The sequence below is a fragment of the Macaca nemestrina genome, chromosome 11 (assembly GCF_043159975.1).
Source record: "Macaca nemestrina isolate mMacNem1 chromosome 11, mMacNem.hap1, whole genome shotgun sequence".
NCBI lineage: Eukaryota > Metazoa > Chordata > Mammalia > Primates > Cercopithecidae > Macaca > Macaca nemestrina.
This window is the reverse complement of record NC_092135.1, coordinates 59,579,450-59,593,891: the sequence shown is the minus strand read 5'-3', so window position 1 is coordinate 59,593,891 and position 14,442 is coordinate 59,579,450. Positions and strand designations below refer to the sequence as shown.

General features: G+C 37.7%; 1 protein-coding gene across 20 annotated transcripts in view; it reads right to left on the bottom strand.

The window, feature by feature from the left end:
- LOC105483348 (solute carrier family 4 member 10) overlaps positions 1-14,442 on the bottom strand; it is a 452,662-nt gene that overhangs the window by 214,958 nt on the left and 223,262 nt on the right. For all 20 annotated transcript variants that reach the window (XM_011744188.2, XM_024793282.2, XM_011744189.3 and 17 more), the window contains one exon: positions 8,312-8,393. In XM_011744188.2, coding sequence (XP_011742490.1) covers positions 8,312-8,393 — 82 coding nt within the window. The remainder of the gene's footprint in view (positions 1-8,311; positions 8,394-14,442) is intronic.

Genomic DNA, 14,442 nt, shown 5'->3' with positions numbered 1-14,442 from the left:
TTACCATAACACCAAACAGAAGATGAATTACTATCACCATTATCTCAATAATGCTACCTTTCTCCTTGGTGCTCTCCCACTTACTCATGTGATGTTCTGCTGCCAGCTGATTCTTGCTGAACCATGATACCCATCACCTCACTCTTGCACTATTTCCTGACTCTGGCTAATCGATCCAGAACAACTAATAGATCTATTAAATTTTTGTGTGCATCACAAGAGAACCCTCCATAGCATCTTCAAATGTTAGACTGTTTATTTAGTATGGGCTGTGTGTAAAACAAATATTAGAACGTCAATATAAATCAGATTTTTTCCTGTTTTCCTTCAAAATTCTAAAATTCAATGTTAATTTGCATTCTATAGTTAATTTTAATCACCAGTGACTTAATCACAGTTATTCACTTCTTGGATTCAATTATGTATTATTGAAATCAGTAAATAGAACAAAATCTGGCTAATCCAATTGTGCAAAACCAATCAGAAATCTCTTTTAGTAAGCATTGCACACTGTTATCTATATTTCTTAACTATGCCAAGCAAAGCATATGTAATATATGTAGGTATAACAATTAAAATGATCTTAGTAAACCCTATTTTTTAATTAAGTATTTTCCAACAAAAAGGACCATTCACCATCTTTAAACTCAAGATGATTTTTTCTTGGAACTGAGCATATTTCTAGGCTACCATCTTGCGGTGTTAGGTTTTCTTGGTGTGTGTTTAGTAAAGATAGGGATAGCTGACTTTTTTGGGGGCGGAGCAAGATGGCCGAAAAGGAACAGCTCCAGTCTTCAACTCCCAGTGCCAGCGACAGAGAAGACAGGTGATTTCTGCATTTTCAACTGAGGTACTGGGTTTATCTCACTAGGGCATGCCTGACAATTGGTGCTGGTCAGCTGCTGCAGCCCGACCAGCAAGAGCTGAAGCAGGGTGAGGCATCGCCTCACCTGGGAAGCGCAAGGGGGAAGGGAATCCCTTTTCCTAGCCAGGGGAACTGAGACACACAACACCTAGAAAATCAGGTAACTCCCACCCCAATACTGCGCTCTACCAAGGATCTTAGCAAACGGGCACACCAGGAGACTATATCCCACACCTGGCCGGGAGGGTCCCACGCCCACAGAGCCTCCCTCATTGCTAGCACAGCAGTCTGCGATCAAGGCAGCAGGGAGGCTGAGGGAGGGGCGCCCGCCATGGCTGAGGCTTAAGTAGATAAAGCCCCTGGGAAGCTAGAGCTGGGTGGAGCTCACAGCAGCTCAAGGAGTCCTGCCTGTCTCTGTAGACTCCACCTCTGGGGACAGGGCACAGCTAAACAACAACAACAACAAAAAGCAGCTGAAACCTCTGCAGATGCAAACGACTCTGTCTGACAGCTTTGAAGAGAGCAGTGGATCTCCCAACACGGAGGGTGAGATCTGAGAACGGACAGACTGCCTGCTCAAGTGGGTCCTTGACCCCTGAGTAGCCTAACTGGGAGACATTCCCCACTAGGGGCAGACCAACACCCCACACCTCAAACGGTGGAGTACACCCCTGAGAGGAAGCTTCCAAAGCAAGAATTAGAAAGGTACACTCGCTGTGCAGCAATATTCTATCTTCTGAAGCCTCTGCTGCTGATACCCAGCCAAACAGGGTCTGGAGTGGACCTCAAGCAATCTCCAACAGACCTACAGCTGAGGGTCCTGACTGTTAAAAGGAAAACTAACAAACAGGAAGGACACCCACACCAAAACCCCATAAGTACATCACCATCATCAAAGACCAGAGGCAGATAAAACCACAAAGATGGGGAAAAAGCAGGGCAGAAAAGCTGGAAATTCAAAAAATAAGAGCACATCGCCCCCTGCAAAGGAACGCAGCTCATTGCCAGCAATGGATCAAAGCTGGACGGAGAATGACTTTGACAAGATGAGAGAAGAAGGCTCCAGTCCATCAAACTTCTCAGAGCTAAAGGAGGAATTACGTACCCAGTGCAAAGAAACTAAAAATCTTGAAAAAAGAGTGGAAGAATTGATAACTAGAAAAATTAATGCCGAGAAGGCCATAAACGAATTGACAGAGATGAAAACCATGACACGAGAAATACGTGACAAATGCACAAGCCTCAGTAACCGACTCGATCAACTGGAAGAAAGACTATCAGCGATTGAGGATCAAATGAATGAAATGAAGCGAGAAGAGAAACCTAAAGAAAAAAGAAGAAAAAGAAATGAACAAAGCCTGCAAGAAGTATGGGATTATGTAAAAAGACCAAATCTACGTCTGATTGGGGTGCCTGAAAGTGAGGGGGAAAATGGAACCAAGTTGGAAAACACTCTTCAGGATATCATCCAGGAGAACTTCCCCAACCTAGTAGGACAGGCCAACATTCAAATTCAGGAAATACAGAGAACGCCACAAAGATACTCCTCGAGAAGAGCAACTCCAAGACACATAATTGCCAGATTCACCAAAGTTGAAATGAAGGAAAAAATCCTAAGGGCAGCCAGAGAGAAAGGTCGGGTTACCCACAAAGGGAAGCCCATCAGACTAACAGCAGATCTCTCGGCAGAAACTCTACAAGCCAGAAGAGAGTGGGGGCCAATATTCAACATTCTTAAAGAAGAGAATTTTCAACCCAGAATTTCATATCCAGCCAAACTAAGTTTCATAAGTGAAGGAGAAATAAAATCCTTTACAGATAAGCAAATGCTTAGAGATTTTGTCACCACCAGGCCTGCCTTACAAGAGACCCTGAAGGAAGCACTAAACATGGAAAGGAACAACCGATAACCAGCCATTGCAAAAACATGCCAAAATGTAAAGACCATCGAGGCTAGGAAGAAACTGCATCAACTAACGAGCAAAATAATCAGTTAATATCATAATGGCAGGATCAAGTTCACACATAACAATATTAACCTTAAATGTAAATGGACTAAATGCTCCAATTAGAAGACACAGACAGGCAAACTGGATAGAGTCAAGACCCATCAGTTTGCTGTATTCAGGAGACCCATCTCACATGCAGAGACATACATAGACTCAAAATAAAGGGATGGAGGAAGATCTACCAAGCAAATGGAGAACAAAAAAAAGCAGGGGTTGCAATCCTAGTCTCTGAAAAAACAGACTTTAAACCATCAAAGATCAAAAGAGACAAAGAAGGCCATTACATAATGGTAAAAGGATCAATTCAACAGGAAGAGCTAACTATCCTAAATATATATGCACCCAATACAGGAGCACCCAGATTCATAAAGCAAGTCCTTAGGGACTTACAAAGAGACTTAGACTCCCATACAATAATAATGGGAGACTTCAACACTCCACTATCAACATTAGACAGATCAACGAGACAGAAAGTTAACAAGGATATCCAGGAATTGAACTCATCTGTGCAGCAAGCAGACCTAATAGACATCTATAGAACTCTCCACTCCAAATCGAGAGAATATACATTCTTCCCAGCACCACATCACACTTATTCCAAAATTGACCACATAATTGGAAGTAAAGCACTCCTCAGCAAATGTACAAGAACAGAAATCATAACAAACTGTCTCTCAGACCACAGTGCAAACGAACTAGAACTCAGGACTAAGAAACTCAATCAAAACCGCTTAACTACATGGAAACTGAATAACCTGCTCCTGAATGACTACTGGGTACATAACGAAATGAAGGCAGAAATAAAGATGTTCTTTGAAACCAATGAGAACAAAGATACAACATACCAGAATCTCTGGAACACATTTAAAGCAATGTGTAGAGGGAAATTTATAGCACTATATGCCCACAAGAGAAAGCTGGAAAGATCTAAAATTGACACTCTAACATCACAATGAAAAGAACTAGAGAAGCAAGAACAAACACATTCAAAAGCTAGCAGAAGGCAAGAAATAACTAAGATCAGAGCAGAACTGAAGGAGACAGAGACACAAAAAACCCTCCAAAAAATCAATGAATCCAGGAGTTGGTTTTTTGAAAAGATCAACAAAATTGACAGACCGCTAGCAAGACTAATAACGAAGAAAAGAGAGAAGAATCAAATAGACACAATAAGAAATGATAAAGGGGATATCACCACCAACCCCACAGAAATACAAACTACCATCAGAGAATACTATAATCACCTCTACGCAAATAAACAAGGAAATCTAGAAGAAATGGATAATTTCCTGGACACTTACACTCTCCCAAGACTAAACCAGGAAGAAGTTGAATCCCTGAATAGACCAATAGCAGGCTCTGAAATTGAGGCAATAATTAATAGCCTACCAACCAAAAAAAGTCCAGGACAAGAGGGATTCACAGCTGAATTCACCAGAGGTACAAGGAGGAGCTCTTACCATTCCTTCTGAAACTATTCCAATCAATAGAAAAAGAGGGAATCCTCCCTAACTCATTTTATGAGGCCAACATCATCCTGATACCAAAGCCTGGTAGAGACACAACAAAAAAAGAGAATTTTAGACCAATACCCCTGATGAACATTGATGCAAAAATCCTCAATAAAATACTGGCAAACCGGATCCAGCAGCACATCAAAAAGCTTATCCACCATGATCAAGTGGGCTTTATCCCTGGGATGCAAGGGTGGTTCAACATATGCAAATCAATAAATGTAATCCAGCATATAAACAGAACCAAAGACAAGAACCACATGATTATCTCAATAGATGCAGAAAAGGCCTTCGACAAAATTCAATAGCCCTTCATGCTAAAAACGCTCAATAAATTTGCTACTGATGGATCGTATCTCAAAATAATAAGAGCTATTTATGACAAACCTACAGCCAATATCATACTGAATGGGCAAAAACTGGAAAAATTCCCTTTGAAAACTGGCACAAGACAGGGATGCCCTCTCTCACCACTCCTATTCAACATAGTGTTGGAAGTTCTGGCTAGGGCAATCAGGCAAGAGAAAGAAATCAAGGGTATTCAGTTAGGAAATGAGGAAGTCAAATTGTCCCTGTTTACAGATGACATGATTGTATATTTAGAAAACCCCATTGTCTCAGCCCAAAATCTCCTTAGGTGATAAGCAACTTCAGCAAAGTCTCAGGATACAAAATTAATGTGCAAAAATCACAAGCATTCTTATACACCAGTAACAGACAAACAGAGAGCCAAATCATGAATGAACTTCCATTCACAATTGCTTCAAAGAGAATGAAATACCTAGGAATCCAACTTACAAGGGATGTAAAGGACCTCTTCAAGGAGAACTACAAACCACGGCTCAGTGAAATAAAAGAGGACACAAACAAATGGAAGAACATACCATGCTCATGGATAGGAAGAATCAATATCGTGAAAATGGCCATACTGCCCAAGGTTATTTAGAGATTCAATGCCATCCCCATCAAGCTACCAATGACTTTCTTCACAGAATTGGAAAAAACTGCTTTAAAGTTCATATGGAAGCAAAAAAGAGCCCCCATTGCCAAGACAATCCTAAGTCAAAAGAACAAAGCTGGAGGCATCACGCTACCTGACTTCAAACTATACTACAAGGCTACAGTAACCAAAACAGCATGGTACTGGTACCAAAACAGAGATACAGACCAATGGAACAGAACAGAGTCCTCAGAAATAATACCACACATCTACAGCCAACTGATCTTTGACAAACCTCAGAAAAACAAGAAATGGGGAAAGGATTCCCTATTTAATAAATGATGCTGGGAAAATTGGCTAGCCATGAGTAGAAAGCTGAAACTGGATCCTTTCCTTACTTCTTATACGAAAATTAATTCAAGATGGATTAGAGACTTAATTGTTAGACCTAATACCATAAAAACCCTAGAAGAAAACCTAGGTAATACCATTCAGGACATAGGCATGGGCAAGGACTTCATGTCTAAAACACCAAAAGCAACAGCAACAAAAGCCAAAATTGACAAATGGGATCTCATTAAACTAAAGAGCTTCTGCACAGCAAAAGAAACTACCATCAGAGTGAACAGGCAACCTACAGAATGGGAGAACATTTTTGCAATCGACTCAGCTGACAAAGGGCTAATATCCAGAACCTACAAAGAACTCAAACAAATTTACAAGAAAAAAACAAACAACCCCATCGAAAAGTGGGCAAAGGATATGAACAGACATTTCTCAAAAGAAGACATTCATACAGCTAACAGACACATGAAAAAATGCTCATCATCACTGGCCATCAGAGAAATGCACATCAAAACCACAATGAGATACCATCTCACACCAGTTAGAATGGCAATCATTAAAAAGTCAGGAAACAACAGGTGCTGGAGAGGATGTGGAGAAATAGGAACACTTTTACACTGTTGGTGGGATTTTAAACTAGTTCAACCATTGTTGAAAACAGTATGGCGATTCCTCAAGGATCTAGAACTAGAAGTACCATATGACCTAGTCATCCCATTACTGGGTATATACCCAAAGGATTATAAATCATGCTGCTATAAAGACCCATGCACACGTATGTTTATTGCAGCACTATTCACAATAGCAAAGACTTGGAATCAACCCAAATGTCCATCAGTGACAGACTGGATTAAGAAAATGTGGCACATATACACCATGGAATACTATGCAGCCATAAAAAAGGATGAGTTTGCGTCCTTTGTAGGGACATGGATGCAGCTGGAAACCATCATTCTCAGCAAACTATCGCAAGAACAGAAAACCAAACACCGCATGTTCTCACTCATAGGTGGGAATTGAACAATGAGATCACTTGGACTCGGGAAGGGGAACATCATACACCGGGGCCTATCACAGGGAGTGGGGAGGGGGGAGGGATTGCACTGGGAGTTATACCTGATGTAAATGACGAGTTGATGGGTGCAGCACGCCAACATGGCACAAGTATACATATGTAACAAACCTGCACGTTATCCACATGCACCCTAGAACTTAAAGTATTAAAAAAATAAATAAATAAAAAAGATAGGGATAGCTTGTCATAGCATGACATAAATAGGAAGGTAAATATGTTGTTTAAAAAAATGTAATGGCATTTCAAACCCAAAGATAATTTTTAAAATATTATCCATTACCAGTCTAGATTTTTTAAGGTTTTGCTCCCTTAAATTTACGTAATGAATATGGATAACATAGCAAATCAATAGGCCTACCCAGTAAGCATAACCTTCTTAGATCTGAGTATTTTTGTGCAACAAGAAAAATGTCAGGCAAAGAGTCGATATAGTTGTTGAGAGTTGTTTCTAAAGGTTATAGTAAGTCTCCTGTTATGTCAGTGTTGTGACTAAAGATAAGATCCAAGAAGAATTAATTTAATTGTACTATAAATGGTTACATTACAAGGCTTAAAATGAAAAAACTCTTACCTCTCAACTCAGTGGTTTATTGGGAGCTCTCTCTGATGACTTGTACTTAAGATCACCTTGCTTTTACTTTTCAATCAAAAGATGACAAATACTATACCTTGTATCTCATTAGTAACAATTTCTCATTAGTGACAATTAGCTAATCCTGTATGTACATTAAATGTTGGTATAACAATAATTGACAATATTTATACAACTCTTTTGCCAGGTACTATTCTAAGTAATTTTCCATTAATTCTCATAGAAAAACTAGGAAATGTATTCCATTATTATCCTTGCTTTAACAGTTAAGGACACTGAGGTGCAGAAAAGGTAACTAACCGGCTGAAGTTCCTATGATAAATAAGGGGCAGCACTGGTATTTGAATCCACTGCAGTCTGGTTTCAGAACTTTTACAGTTAACCACTGGGCCATACTACCTCCCTGTTGAATTAGTCATCCTTCTTCCTATTAAAGAGAACACACAAAAATGGTGCCTATATCTTTCCTATACATGTGTGTGTGGGTGTATACATATATATACACACATACACACATACACACACATATATATGAGTAAAATGAGAATTCCAATTGTTCTTATCTCTCTTCCAGTGACAGCCTACTCTGACAACACAGGCTGAGTTAGATGCCCCTCCTGTCCCACATTCACCTCTCATACAGCACTTGATATGCTGATCTGTCATCATGTCTCAATTGATTGTAATTACACGAAGCAGGGATTATTGAAAGATTGACACAGAGTACAGTGCTTAGAATATAGTAGGGGTTCAATAAATGTCTGTTTGATGAACTGATGCTTCTCATTGTTTTCAGGTCTGCCTACTGACATTCCAGACTGTACCAAAACAATCAGATGTACTCCTCCCCAATAAGCTACCATTACTCTGATATCAACTTTTGCAATTCTTCACAATGTGACAAACTACATTTATCTTTGAAATACTTTTGGAAAGCATACCAATAGCTATCCCAAGAAAAAAGGTCTTACCTTCTAAATCTTCTTTCTCAAAGTGTGTTTTGAGAATAGAACGAGTTCCACCTCTATCCACAACTGCTTCTTCATCATTTCTCTGTTAAATGAGGATAAGGAAGATTAAATGATAACACACATATTATCTTAATTTCAAAAAACAAACCTTGATAAAATCTGATATTTCAAAGTTTAATTCAGTCACTTAAATCTAGTTGTTCATGAGTAGTCTATTTGATTATTAAGTGTTGGCTCAAAAAGAAGACTAAAATAAATTTGACCACATATTTGAAGAAATATCATCTGGTTTTTTATAACATTGGAGGCAGTCAAACATTCCAGTTGGCACCATTTGTTAGTGAGATGAAAAACAACAACAAAAAAAATAGTTATCCTATCTATTTAGTAACATGCATTTTTATCCTTGATAAAGAATTCTTGTTAACAAGATGACATTTCGAACTACGCAAGGAAAATATGAAAATCAATAGTATTAACACCATTAATGCTATGGCAGGTAAAATAATTCCACTGTCATTAAAAATGGGGTTGGGGGATCTAATCTCTTGAAAGCAATTAGTAGCAATTATTAGGTAAAAGGCAATTCTAATTACTTTGCTTCAGTATAATGCATTTTATTCTAACTAAATAGTAAATTATGATCATGTGCACTAAACCTTCTAGTGTCTCTCTATATTTTTGCCAATTTAGAATGAGTGGATAGAGGCTATGTCTTCTGAGTACTAAACATATGCTCAAAATACTATAGTCACTAATTTGGTACTCAAAAAATAATGGAAGGGGGGCTGAGTATAATCAATCCATTTTGACAATGCAGGAATAGACAAAATACAAAATTCTGAAAGAAATAAAATGTAAACTATTATATTTCCAACTTTTATCTGGTTGTGCACACCTCTATAAAAATTACCTTAACAGTGAACACTGAGCACAAAAGGAGAAATAAAAAGATAGACTAAAGGTGAGTGAAGCTTCCAAGATCTATTCCTGTCTATTCTGGTATATGACTAGTAGAAAAAAGGTTTTTGTTTCTTCTTTGAAAGCCAGAGTATGCTGAAAAGAAAATAAAAAAAATAAATTTAAAATGTAAAAACTTTTTTTTCTTCTATCCATCAATACATTAGAGCATCAGACATTGGGGACCTGCCTTTCTTCCATTAAGGAAGAAATCTTTGACAGAGTGCCATAATATGTAGCAGTGAATACAAGAGTCATGGGAATCCAGAAAAGAAATAAATTACTGTTAATTTAAGAGTATGGACAGAACAGAGAGGGGGAGGAAAAAAATTTTCAATGTCTCAATGTTGGAGAATTCTTATAAATAAGGCACATGAAAAATTAGAGTAAGGAGAAGAGAAATGAAAGAAGAATCAATAATGTCAAACAACATATAGACATTTTTTTAAATGATGCAAAATTATTTTCCAAAGTTGTTGAACTTGGACTACATGATCATTGGTAACTTTGTGAGGGGAACATATAAGGAAAATGCAAAAGTCAAAATCTAATCAAGCAAAACTAATGAGGTGATCTATCATGAATAAATGGGGCAAGAGGATACAGTTCTTGCCTTGCAAAGCACTGCTGATTCTCAATTAGCTTACCCCCCACTGCATGTCTTTGCTTTTAGACCTTTGACTAGACTTAAGTTCCAGTGGGCCTTGAAAGGTGAGGTACAAAATGTGACCCACAAGGAGTTGAGCTACATTCCAAATAACTGCAAGATGTTTCCAATCTATACAGACAGAAATACAGGAAACATATGTGGGAATGGATATTAAGGGTGTTGAGGTAATAATGGAAGGAATATAACATTGGCTCAGGCTGACTTTATTGATATGGACCCACTAAACAGAGATCCTATATTTAATGTCATCACTCAAGGGGTTAGAAAGGACTCCAACAGTTTGGTTAGTTGGCTAAAACATGAACCAAAAAATGGGCTATGCTAAATGAAGTTGAAATTCCAGAACTGCTTTGTTACACTGTAGAGGAAAGTATATAAAGGCTTAGGAAGACTGAAATGTTAGAGTAGATTTATAATTTAAGGCCTGCTTGCCCATACCAGGAGGGTCCAGAAGACACATCTTTCACCAGGACTATGGGAAACGAATTTGTGATGGGAACCCTAGCATCCTTGAAGAGCTCTATGGTCTTTTTCCTCTGTGGGTCAGGAATTATAAGGAAACTGCTGTCATCAAACTGGAATCCTAAAATGGAATTGGATAATTAGATCCGAGACAGGACAGGAGCCAAAAGACAGCACATAGTCACTAAAGATGGGTGTGGTTAACATATAAACAGTAGTAAAAACAGTAATCAGAATAGTCTGATTCAGAGACCTATGGTATTTGTTAGTTGATCAAGGTGTCACTAGAAGTGAAATAGATGTGCAGTCTACTAAATTCTTACATGATCTGCAGAAGCACAAAGGGTCAGGTTCTAGGTCAGTAAACAAGTCTAACTTGAATCATAAGAAGAGTCATGGTCTCTCAATCAATGTCCATACTTGAGCCAATTTACAGACCCAGAACCTCTTGAATGAAGGAGAGGCCAGATCCACTAGAGAAAGGATCTTGCTACACTGCCAAAAATTTGTAGTCTTTCTCACAGCCTTCCCCAAAGAGACCTACCATCTTTTACCAGGATGACTGTGCATTGGGGAAAAGGAAATAATCGGACTTTGAAGGAAATAACTGGACGCTGTCTCTGAACTGACACTATTCCAAACAGACTGAAAATGTCACTTGGGCTCACCAGCGAGAGTAGGGACTTATGGATGTCAGGTAGTCAGTGAAGTTCTGGCTGAAATCTGTCTCACTGTGGATCCAGTGGGTTTCTGAACACATCTTGTGGTTGTTTCCTCAGTTCAAGAATGAATAATTGAAAGAAAAATAGATTATAATTGAGAAGTCTTCAAAATCAGAGTATTTGTTTTGTTTTCAAGTCAGTTAGACCTTTGCATATCTGAAGGCTAAAGGAAAGGTGTCAATATAGAAGAGAACTAAGATGCTAGGAAAGAAGTAAATAAAAATTACCCCTAGCCCAGGTGCTAAGAAAGAATATGACTCTGATCTAAGGAGTAAGCTATTAGCATTAAAGATAGGGACTCTTTTTTTCTGAGGTTTGGGGGAAAGAATATTGGAAGGGTTGTTATGTATTCAGAGATATTCTGAACAAAGAAAATGGTAGGTGAGGAACCTTCTACTAGGTGGCCTTGTTTTGGGGGCAAACTGAGAGGTGATATCATCTTCCAACAGTAACAGAGCAAGTAAATGAAGAAACTGAGACATTGAGAATACAAATTCCAAATCCTTTTTGAGAATGATATTTTAGCTGATGTTATCAGGGCCTTTTTATGGGTACTCAGAACAGATAACTATTCCCATCAGTTTTAATTTCAGATGACCAAGGCAAAGGATTCTAAGAGAAAAATACCACAATATTTTCTGCTTCCTTTGGATAACACATTAAAAACAATTAAAACCCCCGTAAGAGCAGAGTATAGCAAGTTCCACCATTCTTAGACATTAACAATCTGTTTCCACTTCCACTTAGCTTTTCTGATTGGTTTACTACTGTCTTAGAAAAGAGTTCAGGGAGTTAGATACTGAACTGGTAAATGAGGTGTGAGGTATATGGTTAAGTGTTTTCCTACTACTTATGAGGATGGCATAAATAGCAGTGTTAAAACACAAGACGTTATAGTCAGGTGTCTGAAGTAGGGATAAGTACAACTAACAGGCATTATGTTTTATACCAAATAAAGTTTAAAAATGCTCATGTCTGTGAAAAAGCCTGAATACACACACACACACACACACACACAAAATATATATAGAGATATGCTTCTTAATTCTTCAACATAATCTTGATAAAGATTTTTGCCTCCATGTTTTACAAATCAGTACTTTCAGGTAAAGGATTATAGATACATTTCAACCAGGGAGGTCAGCTCTCCTGTGCATCACACATAGCAAAATACATAATGGAAAGATATGTTTTTTAGCCTGTGGTCTTGTATCTTTGTGACAACATATGCTGAGACAGATCAGGGCTAAGTGCTTGCAATCAGAGTTAAAGAAATGTATGAATGGAAAAAAAATTTTTTTAATGAAAATAAAACAGGATTCATAGCCATTGCTTTGCTCTTGGGCAGTTTTTTAAAAAGACTTGGTTTGAGCAATAAAAGCAATAGAAAAAAACTAAAAATGGGGTTTATATAATTTTCCCGAACCAGACAAATACAAGTTGAAGCCTATTAAGATTCTGTTACTGATATATTTACAAAGCAAATTTATTATTTTTTTTGCAAGACATAGTCAAATATATGTCACATTAGAATGAATCTCTGCCCTCTGACGTGTTGTTAGGCAGAATGCCAAAAGCTAAGGCATGTATCCATGTTCAAAGGTCAAAACAAGCACTATTTCACTGTATCTTGCGATGGCAGTCTCTTAAAAACAACCGCAAAATGTAAACCTTTGTGTAAAAGGCCAGAAGATGTTTTCCCCTAAGCAGTGAAACATTTAATTTTTATTTCAAGAACCTGAATCAATTTTTAACTTATATGAATGATTTCTCTCTTTATTTATATAAGGCACCTATGCTATCCTCAACCAAAAGACAATTCCATTAAATAGTTGGAAAGATACTGAGAGTGAAATTTTACAGCAGAAGTAGAAGTAGAATCTAAATACGAAATAGTTGATTATTTAATTCCTGTACAAGTTGCAAGGAAAAATGACTTAATTGTAACATTTATTTGAAAGAAAAATACCAGAAGCTAGAATATGAATGTAATTCAATGTACGTGTCTCATTTTGAAGCTTCATATACAGTATCCCCTTTAAATACTCGTTGGATGCTTCACAGAAAAATCAAATGTATACTCTTTTAGGCAAAAAAAAAAAAAAAAAAAAAAAAAAATCCCAAGATACAAATTAACACTAATACATGTACTAAAAGTCCTCTACTTTTGTTACAGTTTGAAAGATCATTTCAATATTGTTCAAAACTTTTTAATAGAGCACTTCCCTTCCTCCTTGTTATCAAGAGCAAGTAAACATGGGACATGATGAAGGGAATGCAGAGGGACATACAGCACTGGGTGCCAGCCTTTTGGTTACCCCAAACACATAGTAAGATAAATTTTTATTTCATTTTGTACTGAGTTACTCTCTAGATTTATTGAACATCAAACACATTAATGCATCCTAATTTCCACATGTATTTGCTCATTTAGGAGTAGACTTTAGCACTGTGTAAGGAAGAAAACATGTAAACATATTGCATTTTGCATTGTCCCTTAGTATAATCTACCCTTGCTATACCATCAGGTAAACTTTTTTTTTTTTTTGAGTCTTGCTCTGTCACTCAGGCTGGAGTGCAGTGGCATGATCTCAGCTCACTGCAACCTCTGCCTCCTGGGCTCCTGGGTTCAACCAATTCTCCTGCCTCAGCCTCCCAAGTAATTGGGCTTAGAGGCACGTGCCACCACGCCTAGCTAATTTTTCCATTTTTAGTAGAAATGGGGTTTCGCCACATTGGCCAGCCTGGTCTTGAACTCCTGACCTCAGGTGATCCGCCTACCTCAGCCTCCAAATGCTAAGATTACAGATGTGAGCCACCACGCCCAGCCCCACTGGGTAAACATTTATAAGATAATCAATTCCAGTAAGTAGTATAGGACAGTGTTTTAAAAGTTTTTTGGACATGACCCATAGTGAGAAATACATTTTATATCTCAACATAGTCACATATTTATATATGTGTAAACAAAACAAAAATTTCACAAACCAATACTTACCATTAACAATGCACCCTGATATTTTCTACTCTGTGGTATTCTACTTCATTTAAAAATACTCATCACTATCCATTAAATTTTTTTCAAGACTTATTAATAGATTTTTACCTGCAAGTTAAAAAGCTCTGGTAAAGACTATTGCCCTGGAACACAGTAACAGTAACTAATCCGACAGAAATCACACCTTAAGTCCATTTACACAGGCTTCTAATCAAATGAACAAACTCTAATACATTACTTTTCAAGTTAATATTTTCCCATTTTAGAAGAGTCAGTTGTGTTAATTTAGGAAGAGAAGAATTTTTTGTTGTTACATTTT